Below are 15,943 nucleotides of genomic sequence, written 5' to 3'. Positions count from 1 at the left end.
CGTAGGCACGGCGCATGGCGTTGGTGGGGCCGTGCACCCCGCTAACTTTTGAGGTCGCTGGTGGGGCCCGTGCGAGATTGTGCTCTTGCCGATGACACTGCTCTGGTGCCTCCAGGCGGGGACGCGGCGTGTAGTTCCGTGAGGCTGAGCGTGTGCCGTGCGACTGAGGCCAATGGGAGATTACGGATCCCCCACTGCCTCTGCCAATGCCAATGCCGTCCGTCGTGCGCCGGTCAGTCGTCCTCCTCGTCCTCGTCTGTCCATCCACCCTTCCATCTCGCACTCTGTCTACCACCCTTCTACCCTTCCTGATATGCTCATCCCATCTCGACCGCCCTCGTCGGCACCACCACCTCCTCCACCATCGTCCTCGCAGACCATACGCATCCCAAAGCCCTGGGCACCCATACCCACCACTACCAACAAGAGTTCGTCCCCCTGGGTTACCAACAAGACCTCAACAAACTCTTCGATTGCAGCCCTTCCACCCAAGTCCACACCCTCACCCAGTCTCTCGTCCGAGGAAAACCCACACGCAATGGCCATCTATGCCGCATCAGACCACAGTGCTCAGCAGACCAAGGACAAGGGAGGACTCCGTCTCGAACTCCTGTCCAAGCACAATCGAGAGCCACACAAGACACTATGGCTCCCCGCTTTCACCGATGTAGACCGCACCTATGTCCTCGGTCGATCCGCCGACGTCACACTCGATGACCATGCAAACTTCATCGAGCCCGTCTGCGTGAGTCCATCGCAGTGGGATACAAGGCTGTACAGCTGAGTATCGCAACGGAGCTGACAAGCTGACCAATCCTCCTGCCCTCTAATCATCATACTCCTATCCACATTCAGCTCCAAGGACGAGTCGTCTCCCGCAAGCACCTCTACATCAAGATTGGCAAAGGCGGCACATCGGTCACGATCAAAGACTTGAAGAGCTCCCACGGAACTGTCATCGAGGCTACACCCCAGCTACCCCACGGCGCTCTCTACAGATGCCGACAAGTCACCAACAGCACATGGTGGCCCATCAAGACTGGGGATCGACTCTTCCTTGGCAAAGGCGTCACGAGGAGTGGACGTGACTATCGACCCCTTCAGTACGAGGTAAAGGTCATTGCCAAGCCCACGTCAACATCTGCGTCTGCGCCAGTAGGTGCGCCAGTGATTGCGCCGGTGCCCACTCATTCAAGCCCTTCTACGAGTGCAGGTCCTTACAGAGATGCGCCCATCGACAAGGTGACCTCATTGAGCAAGACGATTGATGCCATCAATGCCACCCTGGCCAAGTACGCGCCACCGAAGCCTAGAGAGGCCAACAATGTCATACGCCTCACCGATGAAGACCTCATGGAAAGCGATGAGATCCCCTGGGCCATACGCACTGTAGCACAGTCTAGCGCTCCCGCAGGTAACTTAGACCATTCCCCGGTCCCTAGCGCGGGTAGCTCCATCCAAGCCAACAATGTGTCTGCCAAGGCTATCGGCGAGGCAGAGAAGGCCGCCAGGACGAGCTCCTCCGGTGCCCCTGACATGACCAACCCAGTCTCGACCAAAGCTGATAACGCTGAAGTAGCAGAGCCAGAAGGCCGGGAAGAAGAAGGCGAGCACGAAGGCATCGCAGAAGACTCGATCAGTGACGACGAACACAGCTCTGAAGAAGACCTCGACGCAACACCCGTCGATGATCCAGCGGGCTATGACGCCTCGGGCGACCAATCTCTTGGCAGTGCTGAAGATCGCGAGTGGTCGCCCTGCGATGTTCACGACGATTCAGACGTGAGCTCGGACTCGGAGCTAAATGGAAGCTCACCCAGAGTGCACGAAAGTGAATTGCACGAGATGTGCTTCGACACCGAGCGCGATGAGCGAGAACATATGTTGAGAAGACACGCAAGCGTCACTGCAGAGCATCTGGCGCTCTCGTCTGATTCGCAGGTGGCCGAGAGAGCCTTGTTCTTCGCGAAGCTCGAGAAGATAACACAGACCGAAAACGATGGAAGCGCGAAGACAGCTGCCGAGCTCGAAGACGTCGCTCCCCCTCCGTCTTCCAACATGGCCGATGATGACCATGCTAAGGTCCAATGCAGATGCGAGCAGGCTGACTGCGACAGCGAAGGCGAAGGCGAAGAGGCTGAGGCCGACGCGGCCTTCAATTATGCATTGTGGCGTAGGGCCACGCTCAGGATGCCTTCTCTTGGATCGGTCTGGGAGGACTACCGAAAAGCGTTCGGAGGTGACGAAGGCCACGATTCTCCTGTTGCATCGAAGGTGGCGTCAGCTTCCTCTGACATGAGCAAGAGCGTGAAACACACCGAGTCCTCTGAGCTCGTTGAAGAGTCGGAGAACGCCCTCGAAGCTAATGTCGATGAACATGGCTACTGCGCACCCAGCGCAGAGAACATCGGCGGCGATGACGCCGTCGAGGACGAAGGCCCAGCCGATGCAGAGGATCTCAACAACGACTCCGGGGACATGAAAGACGCGAACGAGAGTGACTCAGATAACGACTCTGAAGAATCAGCTGAGGAAGACGAGAGCATCGATAGCGACGACGACGACGACGATGAAGAGTCAGTCGAAGAAGGCGACGTCGAGGAGAAGGATGAATCTACCGGAGGCGGTCAGCTCGATGACAACGAGATTCAGACAGGTGGAAACGTGAGCGCCGACGCACGACTTCCATCAATGATGGAAGTCGGCTGCGAGAGACTCCCCATTGTCCCTGCTGGACTCAAACGCTCCATCGATGAGGTTGAGCCTGAAGACTCACCTCAGTCTACGAACGAAGGATCTCCCGCTCACGTCGAGGAGAAGACGGACGAGGTTGTCACTACATACACCTCTCCCCAATGTCCCGAAGAGGCTACGTCAGCTCTCAGTGCAACTCCTTCCTCGTCTGCACTTGCCGCACGCGCTCGTGCCAGTCTGGACCGAGTCAGGACCGTCAAGCGCCCCAGGCTGTCCGTTGGCATCGACGCTAAGAGGGTCAGGGATGTAGCGTGCGGCGTCGCGCTGGGAGCCGTTGGGTGAGTGTGCACTTGGAGTTGCAGTTCAGAGGACGACCTTGCGCAGATACTGACGCCCGCTTGCTTCTCCCTACTACAGGACCTTCTTCGGACTGGCAGCCGTGGGCGCGACAGTCGATGGAGCCTGAAGCTTTTGCGTCATGTACTCAGAGAGCGAGTGTGCCACGCCGACCCTCGGACCATCCTCGACATCACAGCTCCCTTATCCTCCGTCACCCACTTTCAAGTCCAGTCCTCTTTCCACTGACCATGAACACACGACCCATCTCCCAGATCTTCTCGTCACTTCTGACGCTCCTTTGAGAGACAGGAAACAGAAGATCAGAGGATCAGAGACGGTCCCGTCCCTACCTTCGACTTTTGACTTCCTTAGATCCGCTATCCTTTGCCCAGTCCCCAGTCCCCAACCTGTTGTAGATTCGCCGCGACCATGTACGCGCGCTCGGCTCCCATGTCCCATGTCCCATGACTAAGTGTAGGTCTTGGCATTTTATAGTCAATTGTCAGCGCCTTTCAGACTTTCTTTGTTTCGAACCTGATGAGAATAGTTTCCACGCGTCAATAGAGGGTTTCAGTCTTTATGCAGTCTGCGAGTCGGACGGCTGGAAGATGAGATGAGATGATGATGAAAGTAGTCTACGATGTTGAATTGAATTGCATTGCCTCGCCCTAGCCTGCTTTCTTCTCTTCCTTTCTCTTTGGCTCTCACTGCCCCCGCACCACAAGATCACCACAGCTCCCGCCTGGCCCTCCTCTCCGCCCTCACAACTGCCCTCTCCACCCCTTCTCCCTGCCGCCTCACCTGCTCCTGATTCTCCCTAAACTGCTTCGTCACCCGATCCACCGGTGCGACGATCCTTACAAAGAGTTCCGAGCAACCAAATTGGCGTGCGAGCTTGCGAGGGGTGTTTGACAGGGGGGAAGAGGAGCGTAGAGATTGGATTTGGGAGATTTGCTGCGGGGAGAGTTGGGATTTGCGAAGAGGGTGGGAGGAGCGTGGGGAGAGGGGTGGGGGGAGGACACTCCCGCTGCCTTGAGCGCTTGCGGATGCGACCTCGTGTAGGGCAGGTTGCAGCAGGTTCCCACCTGGTGAGGATCCAGTAGCGGGTGCACGCCGCACGATGAGCGTCTCGCCGCTGGGGAGGGGGTAGCGCATTGCGGTTGGGTCCTTGTCAAGAGGGTCGCGGGCGCGACGCACCGGCGTGTCCCTTTGCTGGCGCGGAGTGGTAGAGAAGGCTCGGCGCGAGCCGGAGTGAGAGCTAGAGGAGAAGGCGCTGCTGCTGAAGGAGCGAGCAGTGGGCTTAGGCGCGACAGCTCCTAGTCCACCACCCATGCTGAAGCCCTTAGGACCGGCCCAGGTACCCTTGACCATGGAGTTGTAGTACACCCAAGGGAAGAAGTCCTTCTTCAGATGGTAGAATGCGCGCGAGGGTTTTCCCTGATCAAAACCAAAGAGCTGGCCAAACGTCTCCTTGACCTGGGCGCCGTACTTGAACTCGGCGAGGAGGACCTTGCCGTACTCTGTCAGGAGAGGGCAGGACGTGTACCCGTCGTACGATGCCGCCTCGCCGTCCTTGATGTTGAGCGCAGAGCGGATCAGGTTGGCCACAAGGACCGGAGCTTGCGCGGTGATGGCGGCAGCTGTCTTGGATGTGGGGAGGGAAGAGGAGTCGCCGATGGACCACACGTTGGGGTACTTTGTGTGCTGAGTAGTAGACTGATCCACGGAGACAAAGCCACTCGTAGCGTCTGCCAAGGGCGAGTCCTTGACAAAGGCGCGGGGACCCTGAGGAGGCGTGGCGTGGAGGAAGTTGAAGGGCCGTGTCACCTTTTCGCCAGAAGTAGTGGTGAAGGTGGCCGTGGAGCCCTCGATGGAGGTGAGATTGTGGCCGAAGAGACCTTCCACATCCCTCTCCTTTCTCAGATCATCCAAGACGGCACTGTACTTGGGTACGGAGAACATGGCAGGGAGTGCGGTAGCAAAGGAAATTGGAATGCTGTCTCTCACTCCTTGGTCCTTCCAGTGGTTCCAGGCAAGCCACATGATCTTCTGAGGTGCGCCGGCGCATTTGTGAGGCTGAGGAGGCTGAGTGAAGATAGCTGGGCCGGACTTGTGGTCCTGAATGTACTCCCACACCCTGTCGCAGGAGTCGTAGTCGTAGATGGACCCAACCTTGGAGGCAGGATCGGCGAGGGCCTCAGGCAGACCGGAGATACGCTCGGGGAAGTGTGCCAGGCCGGGCACAACGACGAGGTGCTCGTAGGAGATGGTGCGCCCATCGCGAGTCTTGATCGAGTTGTTCTCAGGGTCAAAGCTCTCAACAGAGTCCTGGTATAGCTTGAGACCATCGCCATTGCCGGCGAGGTCGCCCATATTCCTCCTGAGCTCCTCCTTTGTCTTCAGACCTGCACCGACGAGAGTCCATCCCGGCTGGTAGTCATGGGTAGACTTCGGGTCGATGATGGCAATATCTTCGTGCTCTGGGAATGCTCCTGTGCGTGCCAACTGATGGGACACGGCCTGTCCTGCTGCGCCTCCGCCGACGATAAGGACACGGTGTTGGGAAGATCCTGATCCTCCGGCGAGTGCAGAAGAAGAAGACGAGACAGGCGTGGCGAGGCTGCGAGATGGACCAGCGAGGGCGCCCAGTCTGGAAGCAGATGCCAGTGACCGGCGAGCTGTGGTAGTGGTAGCCGATGAGATGATCATGGCCTTTGAAAGGTGAGGGAGCGGCGATGCTATCGAGGGCGAGTTCTGGTATGGATGATGGCTTTGCGGAAGGAGGCGGCTGTGACATTTTCCTGTGTGTGAGGAGTGAGTGGTGTGATTGTTGCGCGCGTCCCTTCCGTTCCGACCAGAGAGACGCACAGACGACGGGCGGAGTGAAGCCACGCGCCAGACACACACACACACGACGCCCCATTGACTTCTTCTGGCGCACACACCACCGCTACCATCCTATCCGCAAAATCGTATCCTACAACGCCAGAGTGAAGTCACACCATGGCCATCATCACGAGCTACTTTGGTGAGCATATCGAGAGAGGCTAGAGAGCTAAGCTTCGCCAAAGCTATGTCGCCTGACTGTCCGATCCTACCGCACCCTCCATCCCACCCGCTCTCCTCGGCCAGGTGAGCTTCCCCTCCTTGTTCGCATCTTGAGCGTCGTCGGCCTCTTCACTGTCGCAAAGCCCCTCATTGGCCTTCTCAGAGTCCTACTCGACTGCTACGTCCTCTCTGGTATCCCACTCAGCACCTTTGGCGCCAACAAGAAGCAGCCCAAGCAGGCGTCCTGGGCACTCATCACCGGAGCTACCGATGGCATTGGAAAGGAATTCGCACTGCAGCTGGCAAAGAAGGGGTTCAACATTGTCGTTGCCAGCAGGACACAGAGCAAGCTAGATGCGGTAAAGGCAGAGATAGAAGGTGCGTAGTCGAAGAGATGCGAGCAACACAACTCCAGTAGTCGGACCAGGACTGATGCCGACCACCCCACATTCCTTTCCCCGGAATCTCCCTCTGTCAGGCCTGCCCAACACCTCTGCCGAGGTCAAGACGATTGCAATCGATTTTTCCAAAGCGAGCGAGGATGATTTCGAGAAGCTCGAACAGCTCCTCTCCCCGCTCGATCTGGGTGTCCTGGTCAACAACGTCGGCATGTCCCACTCCATCCCCGTCCTCTTCTCCCAGACGGATGTGCAAGAGATCGAAGCCATTACCCAAATCAATGTCCGTGCCACCCTGCGCGTGAGCCGAATTGCCGTACCTCTGCTGATGAAAAATGCCTCGAGCAAAGGCAAGGAGAGCCTGATCCTCAACCTCGGCTCCTTTGCCGGATCGGTGCCCACACCTCTCCTGGCCACCTACGCCGGCAGCAAGTCCTTCTTGATCGGCTGGAATAGGGCATTGAATGAGGAGCTCAACCGCGTAGGTGTGACTTCGCTGCTCCTCAACACCTTCTTGATCAGTACGGCCATGTCCAAGATTCGCAAGTCGAGCTGGTCGGTCCCCACGCCCAAGCAGTACGTTTCACAGGTGCTGGCCAAGATTGGTAGGAATGGAAGTGCATACCAGGAGGACAGGAGGGGGAGGGAGATGACCATCTGGCCTCAGCATGCCCTTGTGGAATGGGCAGTTAGGGAGCTGCTGGGAATTGGTAGGGCCACGGCCTACAGCTATGGTGAGTGGACCAGGCAGAACGCCAATCATGAGGGGCTTCCACCGACTAATCTGACTCCTCCCCTCTTCTCCCCTCTCCTTCCTTCTCATCCGCGTCCAGGCACACACGTCGACATCCGCAAGCGCGCTCTACGAAAGGAGGAGCGAATCCGTGCGCAGGCAGAGGGCAGCAGCGCTCAAGGCGCCGACAAGAAGTCTTCCTGAGCGGCTGGCTAGTAGAGACGAGTGAAAGTGTCGCAAAAGAAGCGGGCACCACAAGTGGGGACATTCTGGGTGAGGGAAGGTGGAAGAAAGGAGACACGAGAGCAGGGTACACAGTCGAGGTGGAGAGGGCAGCGAATGGCAGCGAGAATTTGCTCCTCGTCGAACTTTTGCTCTTTCTTGTGTCATGCTTCATCACACACATCACAATTGCATTCACAATTACAAGCAAAGGAAGACACACATTGCGTCTACCTACCGCTGCGCTTCCTCGCCCTTGCTGACGTCTCAGAAGCCTCGCTCCCTTCGCTTCTTCCGTCTCCCGGCCTCTCAGCGACGCAGCGACTTTCCTCCCCCCGTCCCCGCACTTCCACCCGATCTACCTCCTCCTCCTGTCGCAACATTGTTCCCACTGGCACCGCCGGTAGTAGCTAGATCGATTCCACCACCTCCGTGCGTGCCCGACGTTCGTGCGAGACGGGATTTGGAAGCAGAGCCGCCCGCCCCTGCGCCAGAAGAGTTGGATTTGGATTTGCTCTTGGACTGTGGGACAGACGAGGGAGGAGGGAAGAGTCAGCAAGCTCTTTTTGGAGTGGGTGCTCAGGAGACGGAGTAAGGGAGGGGGGAGTGAGCGCGTGCGGGATACGGAGGGGCCACTCACGGCTTTGGCTGCTCTTCGGTCCAGACAGTCGTCGCAGTACCATGTTCCGGAGGGAGGCTTGGTGAGGCCCACGCATCCCAAGTGGAACTATGGGTAGCAAAGGCAAGACAAGACAGGTTCAGTGTCAGTCTCGGTGTTGTGCTCTTGCCACCTCCTCGCCGGGCTGGGGTGCGCCCCGCGCTCGATACTCACCCATTCCCTCTCGCAGGCATCGTCATCGCACCCGATCATATCTCCGTACGAGACATTGTTGCAGAAGCAGTACCTCCTCTCATCCGCTTCGTCCCCTCCTACACTGCCCGGTCCGCTTCCTCCCAGGGGCACTCCACCCGCTCCGTCTCCAGCAGGGGAAAGGGCTTCATCGTTCTGCAGACCCGCATGGGAGCCCAGAGCCAGGGAGGAGGAAGAGGCGGTGCGCTCCAGTGCATTCTTGCCTCCGCCACGTCGACCAGTACTAGCAGCAGCTGGGTAAGAGGGAGCAACGGCACCACTCTCTTCGTCCGCTCCACCTCGATCGTCTTCATCGTATCCGTCCTCGCCGCCATACCCGTCTTGATCGTCGTCGGCCGCATGTCCGCGGCGCAGTGAGCTGCCCGTAGCGTTCATGGCCGTTCCGCCTCGGGCAGGTCCTCCTCGAGCAGGGCGTGAGCGAGTCCCGGAAGGAACGGCTACGACACTTCCTGCCCTGGAAGAAGACCCATCGTCATCGTCCTTGAGATCATCTCGCCTCTGTGCTTCTGATCCAGCGCGAGAGGAGCGGGCAGCACTTGCACTCTGAGCTAGCGCAGAGGCAACGTGTCCCCGTGAGGAGGTGCCACGAGAGGGTGGCTCATCGTCTGCTCCGCCGCCGATACCACCTCGACTGTTGGACCTGCTCGCCGAAGAGGGCCCAGGCGAATCGCGGGCTAAGGCGGCAGCGGCTGCTGCTGCTGCCGAACCCTTCTTGCGCGAGGTGGTTGGAGTGCTCGTCTTTTTGCTAGGCGTACCCGAATCGTCGTCGTCCTTGCCGTTGCCAGGAGCTCCACTTGCTTTGCGTTTCTTCGAAGATCCGGAAGCAGCCGCTGCACTCTTGACGCCCGATGCAGCAGCTGATGAGGGGGCCTTGCCAGGTGTGTCTTTATCAGCACCGCCTGCTGCCACCTTTTTCTTCTTTGACGAGCCAACGGCAGATCCGCCCGCAGTCGTCTTGTCTACCTCCATGCCGTTGAAGGTGGTGAGACCCACGCCGCCAATGCCTCCCCCGACGCCGAATCTGCCACCTGCCTCAGTTGCTGGGTTGGCAAAGATGCCTGAGCCTCCAGCGGCCATGATAGCAGCGTTGGCTGACGCGACTGTGATGGGGGTTCCGTCGCTGAGCTCTCCAGCGACGTGTGGACGACGTTCAGTCTCGAAGATCTCCCTGAGCTCGGGATGTGAGGTGAGATTGTCCAGGATGGCATCGATGTACTCTGTGTGGCTCATGATTGTCTCACAGGTGTTGAGCGCGACGCGGATCTTGTCTTCACCGCCCATCCTGTAGGCCCTAGCCTCTTCGGCGCACTCTTTGAGAAGTAGGAGGCGCTGTCCGGAAGTGATGCCCTGGGCTGCGTAGGAGCCGTCTACATCGCGAACGATCTCGTTGAGGCCGTTCAACCGGGAGATGAGGGACGTTATATGCGGGCCGAGGACAGCGTCGAGTTCTCGCAAGTCGGAAAAGGAGCGAGTGAGGTCAAGGGGAAGAGCATCGAGTGCGTCCGAGTAGGCCGAGAGGCAGGTGAAGAGGGACACGTCCTCGGAGGCGAGGGTACTGGGTCGGCGCAAGGCGTTGGCGGAAGAGGAGGAAGGGTCGCCCGACGCCGACTGCGATGCTGCTGGCTGCCGCCGCGATGATGTAGAAGGCGCAGAGGGCATCCTGTGCTACTCTCGGCGCGGGATCAGGTGGAGTGGGGATTGCAAGGCGTGGTATGGACGTCAAGGTGCTGATGGTGGTGGTGGTGGTCCCTTCTGCCCCCGTCTTCCCGCGGAAGCGCCATGCGCCTGCACGGGACGCACCCACGCACGCCAGTCCGCCCAGGGAAGAAGGGCCCGACGGATATCCCACCCAGAAGGACCTTGTCATTGCCTCGTCGTCTCTTGTCGTGCCATCACCTCGACACCATCGTCATCTCCGCGATACCCAGATACTTCTGTCCCAACACCAGTCATGACATAGTCTTAGACAACGACATTCAACTTTCTCGCATTGCCGCGGTCGGCTTTCCTTCCCTCCTGCCGTAGTTGAGGATGTCGTTCAATTTCACATGGCCCGAATTCTCGCCCGAGTTCCACGCTGATGCTCGGGTCATGCTCGACTCGGCTCTCAATCGAGGACCAAAGCCGAAAGTCATTGCTGATGATATCAAAGTAGATGAGCTGTCTATGGGGACCGTAGTGAGTAGAAGAGGCCTACGATAGCTTGCGGCAATCAAGGATGTCAATCCAATGCTCCGACTCACCCTCCATTCCTACCTTGTCATCCTCTATCCTAGCCTCCTGATCTCGAAATTCTGGAGATTGGCGATCTTTCACGCGATCGCTTTCGTGGCATATTCAGGCTCACCTACTCGGGAGATGCTCACCTGGTTCTGTCCACCAAAGTGCAAGCTAATCCCTTGTCGAAGCCGACGCCGAGCTCAGGCGCAACTAGTGGGAGAGGTGTCAGCTCAGGACAAGATGAGGAGACCTTCACACCCTTCTCCTCTGCCGGCTCCTCTTCCAGAGGAATCCTCTTCGCTGCCGCTCCCCTCATCGTCCCCATGAAGCTGCGTCTGTCGCATGTCCGACTGAGGGCCATCATCGTACTGGTCGTGTCTAAGACCAAAGGCATCACACTCGTTTTCAAGAACGATCCACTAGAGAGTGTTCAGGTGTCAAGTACGTTTGATAGCGTCGCGGTCATCGCAAAGTACCTACAACAAGAAATCGAGGGCCAGCTCAAGGAAGTCTTTCGGGAGGACCTGCCGGGCATCATCCATCGATTGAGTCAGAAGTGGCTCAGCGGGCAGGCAAAGCCTAAGGCGGGGCCAGGAGCACACCACGAGGCAGGGAAGCCGGAGCGGGGCTCAGCCTCGACGCATGGAGGGGAAGAGGACCACCTACCACCAGCTCCATCTCTAACGTCCCCAAAACGATCGAGAAAGCGGTCGGAGAACGCACGCAAAGCTAGCAGCGCTGCCGGTGATGCATCTTCTCCACCGTCAACGATGAAACAACGGCGAGGGAGCCGAGCTGGATCGTCCAAGTCCGCCCAGCCTCCGCTGCCTTCTACCTCTTCCTCCTCGGCTGTACCCATGGACAGCAATCTAGCCACTCGCCTTCGGCTCGAAGAGGACGAAGGCTCTTTCGAGATTCCTCCGCCTCTGAGTACCTCCTTCGATGATACCGAGTCCTACGACCCAACATATGGTCTGCGGCCGGACGAAGTGAGGCTGCCCAAAGATGGCAAAGGATTCAAGGGCCTTAAAGGCCTCAAAAAGGGGGGCGGTGCATTGGGAGGTCGCAGTTCAATGGGCCTTGGGGGCTTACTTGAAGATATTCAGTCATCGCAGCAAGATGACTTTGACGATGCTGAGCTTGTCGATGTTGATGATCAGGCGCTTGAGCAGGCAGAAGCCGAGGAAATGAGACTAGATGGAGGCGAAAGCGAATGGGCTGAAGAAGATGGTCTAGACCGTGTGGGAGCGCTTGATGATGTACTCTATGAAGAGCAAGAAAGTCGGCAAATTCAGCAAGCCCTGCCTCGCCGAGCAGAAGCAGAAGTACTCGATGAGGCTGTGCAAGAAGGCGAAGAAGACGACGTCGCTTCAGACTCCTCTCTCTCGTCACTCGAGGACGACCCTTTCCCGGAGTCTGCCTCACACCTTCTGGATGACGTCGATCGGCCCGACTTCGACCCTTTCAACGACGACATTGCACACGACGGCATTCACCGCACTGGACGTTCTGGTCTACCCTCCCATTCGCGAGTCGCCGCCTCTGCTACCGAGTCTCGCAGCAATGGCAGGATGCAGCGAGAGTCCACTCCTGCATCCTCGTCAGGCCCACACGCCAAGCGACAATCCCTGGCGACTATCGAGGCATTACGTGGAGGTGCCTTTCGAAGCAGCGGCAGCACCCCAAGTATGGGGTCTTTCGGTACCGGTTCCGGCTCGAGAAGGGTGGGTGCGGGTGTAGGCCTTAGCGGGAGCGACGCTGGCTATGGGTACATGCCTCTTTCTGCCAGCAAGCGAGCTGCTAGTGTGCTCAATGCTGCAGAGAGAGTGTACGGCAACAAGGCGGCTTCGACTTCCGGGCGGCGCACGGCTACAGCTGGTACCTCCATGCCGACGTCTGCATCCCTGAGCAATCTAGCCTCAGCGAGGTCTCCGTTGCTGACTCGCTCCCCGTCTGGGGGCTTGCAATCCCTATCTGGCGCTCGACCCCGACCTCCCTCCATCCGGCCTCGGATTTTCCACTCCTCTTCTTTGATCCGCCCAGTGGATCCTTCCGTGTACGGAGGGGACACAGCCGATGCGTCCGCAGACGATGGCAGTCTATATCCAGTATCGAATTGGACTGGATCAATACGAGGCGGAAGGAGCGAGTCTGTAGGTGGCGGAAGCACGACCATCTATGGCGGCGGTGCGGACGGTAGTCGTTCTGGTCCCGGGAGCAGCAGAACGTTCACGATCAGCAAGAAGCGCAACGGTACTTCAGGCGCCAGTACAACCAGAAGTGCCGGGAGTGCGACGGGTAGCGGGGGTGGAGGAGGTAGCACTGTGATGGAGGAAGGCGATGCTTCTGGGCGTATGCCAGCGAGGCAGACTTTGACGAGGGCCTCGTCCACGTTGAGTAATCTGCTAGGGCAGCGAGGCTGGGACTGGGGTGGACAAGGATCGTACGAGGACGACTTTTCCTCACAGGAACGCTCCCACGACAATCTCCCCACTTCTTCCTCCACTTCGTCCCTCGACGAGCCGGGTTCCTCATCGCGCTCCCATTCTCATTCCAATTCCTTCTCTGGCTCGGGTTCTCGTGCGGGCACGCTGAGCACGCTGGAGCCCGAGCCTATGGACGAGACTAGTCTGGCATACAAGCGGCAGCTCGAAAAGGAGAAGCTGGGCGGCCTTGTGCGAGTGGGATGGGATGGTGTAGATGCAAATGAGACGACGACGACGACTGCCAAGGGTCCAGCAGGAGGGCGAAGTATGCCGGGCAAGAGTTCGAGTGTACCCCCGCGTCGTAGTGATGTGAGTGGCACTGCCACGCCTGTTGGGTTTTCGACGAGCCGTCCGTCGGCAGGGATCCCTCCGAGCACCTCGCACCCGCGCTATCTGCACCTGCAGGACCTGGTGGCATCGAATCAGACGTTGAGCCCCTACACACGCTTGAGCGACACGCGAGGCTGGGCAGTGAGGAGTACACCTGGCACGCCGGGAGCTGGGAGTGGGGGAGAGGGTAGTCTGTTGCGTCAGGTGCGAGATGGGTGGAAAGAGGCGGTGCAGGATGTTGAGGCCCGGAGGCGCAGGACGTTCAACCTGGGTGGCCCGTCAGGGGGAAATTGATGTGGGCTCATTCGCGGCGACCATTTCACAATATACCATTGATTCCACGGTACCATCGTTCTTTGTACTGAACGTTCCTCGCTGGCATGATCGATGCATTGTCATCTTGATTGCAATCATGGGTATCCCCGCTCCTTGGGCCGCGCAGGTGTGGTGTGGCCGACAATTTTTGACTGCCCTCGCCTCGGCATTTGGGTGCAGCCGGACACCCACCCGGCCACGACGTCCAGCCAGGGCGCAGGGCGGAGGAGGCAGGCGGCGGCAGGCAGGCGCATGGCGGACGATCTTCCTTTTTCCCTTCGTCCGTCGTTCGCTCACTCGACTGACAAGTTACGTCACGGTATTCCCCCCCTCTCTCCTCCTGCAAAGCATCGCAAGGTGTACCATACTGCTCCTCATCGACAAGCGCCTCTACCGAGTCAGATCATCAGTGTAAGAGGACCCCTCGCGCTACGACCTTTGCACGACGAACTCAAGGATCAAAACCGGCCGCGCCTGGTAGGAGATTACCAACGCTCGGAAAGGAAGCACCGCACATCCTGGGCCCTTTTTTCACTTCTTCGCACATCCCTCGATCATCCCACCTTCCATACAGCAACCGCAGACACTGTTCACATCATCAGTCACTGCTACTGAGATCGACATCGCCCCCCTCTTACCTCGTCCGCATTGCCATTGATCTGCATACCATCAAGCTCGAGGAGAGAAAGCACTCGCACATAGCAACGAAACAAGTCACCTGCCCTTAACGCCGATCGGCCATCGCACCTCTTCCCACGCACATCGATAACCTCTTGCTCGTTTCGATTGTTCCCTTGACACACCACATCGGCCAACTTAGCACAAGATGGCCTCGCAGCAAGCCGTGTCCAATGTAGAAGAGCTAGAGCAGGAGGAGTACGACTATGAAGATTTGCAGGGAGTGCCGCTTAGCATCTCCATGCTTGCTGGATCACTGGCGGGGATCAGTGAACATGCCTTCATGTTCCCAGTGGATGTGATTAGGGTGAGTACTGAGCGTGGAAGGGGGAGAAGATGTTCAGGAGATTGGGATGAGGTGTGGGCAAGGCTTGCTGGCTTGATTCCACTCACACTTCGCCCACTCCCTTGATCACGCCTTGACAGACTCGTATGCAGATTCTCTCTTCACCAAGTCAAGTGCAATATTCATCTGTGCTCAATGCTCTCACCCGCATCACATCCGTCGAAGGCGCAAGGACACTCTGGCGTGGAGTGAATTCCGTCATCCTCGGTGCAGGCCCCGCCCACGCCCTCTACTTTGGTACCTACGAGGTGATGAAAGACCTCACCGGAGGCAACAGACAAGGACACCAGTGGGCTTCTACAGCTTTCGCAGGAGGTTCCGCCACAATTGCCTCGGACGCCTTTATGAACCCCTTTGATGTGATCAAGCAGAGGATGCAGATGGAGAATTCCGCTCATCGATCCGTCTTCAAGTGCGCACGTACATTATACCAAACCGAAGGTCTTCGCGCCTTTTACATTTCCTACCCCACTACCCTCACAATGACTGTACCTTTTACAGCTGTGCAATTCTCCGTGTACGAATGGGCAAAGAAGGTGCTCAACCCTTCAGAGTCCTACTCGCCCATGACACACGTCATTGCGGGTGGATTCTCGGGAGGAGTAGCAGCAGCCGTCACCAACCCACTGGACGTGGCCAAGACGCTTCTGCAGACGCGGGGTAACAGTAGTGATGCGGAGATTCGGGGAGCTAGTGGAATGATCGAGGCATTGAAGGTCATCAAGAATCGGGAGGGGATGAAGGGATTTGCCAGGGGACTCACACCGCGGGTGCTTACGTTTATGCCCTCGAATGCTCTTTGCTGGCTGGTGAGTAGATGGACTGCATAGCATGACTGGCGATGAGCGAGAAAGCTGATGTTGCCCTCTCCCTTGGTCCTCCTCATCACAGTCGTATGAAGGCTTCAGGTTCTTCCTCAACCAACGGTCAAAGGAGAACTCCAAGACCGCGTAGAGACTGTAGTCTCGGCGAGTAGTAGGGCAAGTGTGGGAGAGCGGCGGCGAGGAGTACAAGAAAGGAAAAGGCGGGCCGGAGACTCACAAGAGAGTTGTAGGGCAGTACGATTGGTGGAATGAGTCGGCCGGCCTCTAGCACCCGAACGTATTCGTAGTCTTGTAAGAGGAAGCAGGTCTCACCACTACGTAGGGCGGGGCGGCCCTGGAGTCGGGCTGCCCCAAGAGAGGAAGGGCGAGGGGAGAGTGAGCAGCAAAGAAGGGCCCAAAAAAGGACTGTGAGCAAGCAAGCGCAACGCAGCGCAGCGCA

General features: G+C 58.2%; 6 protein-coding genes across 6 annotated transcripts; 4 read left to right on the top strand and 2 right to left on the bottom strand.

Annotated features, from left to right (window-relative positions):
- Window positions 1–313: 313 nt before the first annotated feature.
- BCV69DRAFT_278745 (hypothetical protein) lies at window positions 314–3,160 on the top strand (the record flags this gene model as incomplete). Its single annotated transcript, XM_025491215.1, has 4 exons — window positions 314–745; window positions 856–1,159; window positions 1,214–3,032; window positions 3,112–3,160. The coding sequence occupies 4 exons, from the start codon at window positions 314–316 to the stop codon at window positions 3,158–3,160; spliced, it is 2,604 nt and encodes an 867-aa protein (XP_025345724.1).
- Window positions 3,161–3,633: 473 nt separating this feature from the next.
- Window positions 3,634–5,814, bottom strand: BCV69DRAFT_284868 (FAD/NAD(P)-binding domain-containing protein). Its single transcript, XM_025493199.1, has one exon. It carries the CDS (start codon window positions 5,740–5,742, stop codon window positions 3,760–3,762), a length of 1,983 nt encoding a protein of 660 aa, XP_025345723.1. The 5' UTR covers window positions 5,743–5,814; the 3' UTR covers window positions 3,634–3,759.
- A 163-nt stretch (window positions 5,815–5,977) lies between these two features.
- On the top strand, window positions 5,978–7,674 carry BCV69DRAFT_284867 (NAD(P)-binding protein). The gene is made up of 4 exons (XM_025493198.1): window positions 5,978–6,061; window positions 6,166–6,459; window positions 6,560–7,213; window positions 7,313–7,674. Exons 1-4 carry the CDS (start codon window positions 6,037–6,039, stop codon window positions 7,414–7,416), a joined length of 1,077 nt encoding a protein of 358 aa, XP_025345722.1. The 5' UTR covers window positions 5,978–6,036; the 3' UTR covers window positions 7,417–7,674.
- Window positions 7,598–10,030, bottom strand: BCV69DRAFT_284865 (hypothetical protein). The gene is made up of 3 exons (XM_025493197.1): window positions 8,267–10,030; window positions 8,075–8,161; window positions 7,598–7,956 (listed from the first exon to the last, which is right to left on the bottom strand). The coding sequence occupies exons 1-3, from the start codon at window positions 9,962–9,964 to the stop codon at window positions 7,744–7,746; spliced, it is 1,998 nt and encodes a 665-aa protein (XP_025345721.1). The 5' UTR covers window positions 9,965–10,030; the 3' UTR covers window positions 7,598–7,743.
- Window positions 10,031–10,336: 306 nt separating this feature from the next.
- On the top strand, window positions 10,337–11,145 carry BCV69DRAFT_237976 (hypothetical protein; the record flags this gene model as incomplete). Its single annotated transcript, XM_025489951.1, has 2 exons — window positions 10,337–10,483; window positions 10,582–11,145. Coding segments are annotated over 2 exons (711 nt in total), but the record flags the coding sequence as incomplete, so codon positions are not given.
- A 3,232-nt stretch (window positions 11,146–14,377) lies between these two features.
- Window positions 14,378–15,701, top strand: BCV69DRAFT_65955 (putative MRS4-protein of the mitochondrial carrier family). The gene is made up of 3 exons (XM_025495432.1): window positions 14,378–14,641; window positions 14,761–15,489; window positions 15,572–15,701. Exons 1-3 carry the CDS (start codon window positions 14,483–14,485, stop codon window positions 15,632–15,634), a joined length of 951 nt encoding a protein of 316 aa, XP_025345719.1. The 5' UTR covers window positions 14,378–14,482; the 3' UTR covers window positions 15,635–15,701.
- The last annotated feature ends 242 nt before the right edge of the window (window positions 15,702–15,943 follow it).

This window comes from Pseudomicrostroma glucosiphilum (genome assembly GCF_003144135.1).
Source record: "Pseudomicrostroma glucosiphilum strain MCA 4718 unplaced genomic scaffold BCV69scaffold_15, whole genome shotgun sequence".
NCBI classification, from domain to species: Eukaryota; Fungi; Basidiomycota; class Exobasidiomycetes; order Microstromatales; family Microstromataceae; genus Microstroma; species Microstroma glucosiphilum.
Note: the sequence above shows the minus strand (reverse complement) of the source record. Positions and strands in the feature narration are given on the sequence as shown.

Bases quoted from the DNA above. Each gene is read 5' to 3' on its own strand.
- BCV69DRAFT_284868 (XM_025493199.1), bottom strand. From the start codon at position 5,742: ATGATCATCTCATCGGCTACCACTACCACAGCTCGCCGGTCACTGGCA.
- BCV69DRAFT_284867 (XM_025493198.1), top strand. From the start codon at position 6,037: ATGGCCATCATCACGAGCTACTTTG. The intron at 6,062-6,165 runs GTGAGCATATCG...CTCCTCGGCCAG, and splicing joins CATCATCACGAGCTACTTTG to GTGAGCTTCCCCTCCTTGTT. The intron at 7,214-7,312 runs GTGAGTGGACCA...ATCCGCGTCCAG, and splicing joins GGCCACGGCCTACAGCTATG to GCACACACGTCGACATCCGC.
- BCV69DRAFT_284865 (XM_025493197.1), bottom strand. From the start codon at position 9,964: ATGCCCTCTGCGCCTTCTACATCATCGCGGCGGCAGCCAGCAGCATCG. The intron at 8,162-8,266 runs GTGAGTATCGAG...TGCTACCCATAG, and splicing joins ATGCCTGCGAGAGGGAATGG to TTCCACTTGGGATGCGTGGG. The intron at 7,957-8,074 runs GTGAGTGGCCCC...TCTGTCCCACAG, and splicing joins ACCGAAGAGCAGCCAAAGCC to TCCAAGAGCAAATCCAAATC.
- BCV69DRAFT_65955 (XM_025495432.1), top strand. From the start codon at position 14,483: ATGGCCTCGCAGCAAGCCGTGTCCAATGTAGAAGAGCTAGAGCAGGAG. The intron at 14,642-14,760 runs GTGAGTACTGAG...ACGCCTTGACAG, and splicing joins TCCCAGTGGATGTGATTAGG to ACTCGTATGCAGATTCTCTC. The intron at 15,490-15,571 runs GTGAGTAGATGG...TCCTCATCACAG, and splicing joins CGAATGCTCTTTGCTGGCTG to TCGTATGAAGGCTTCAGGTT.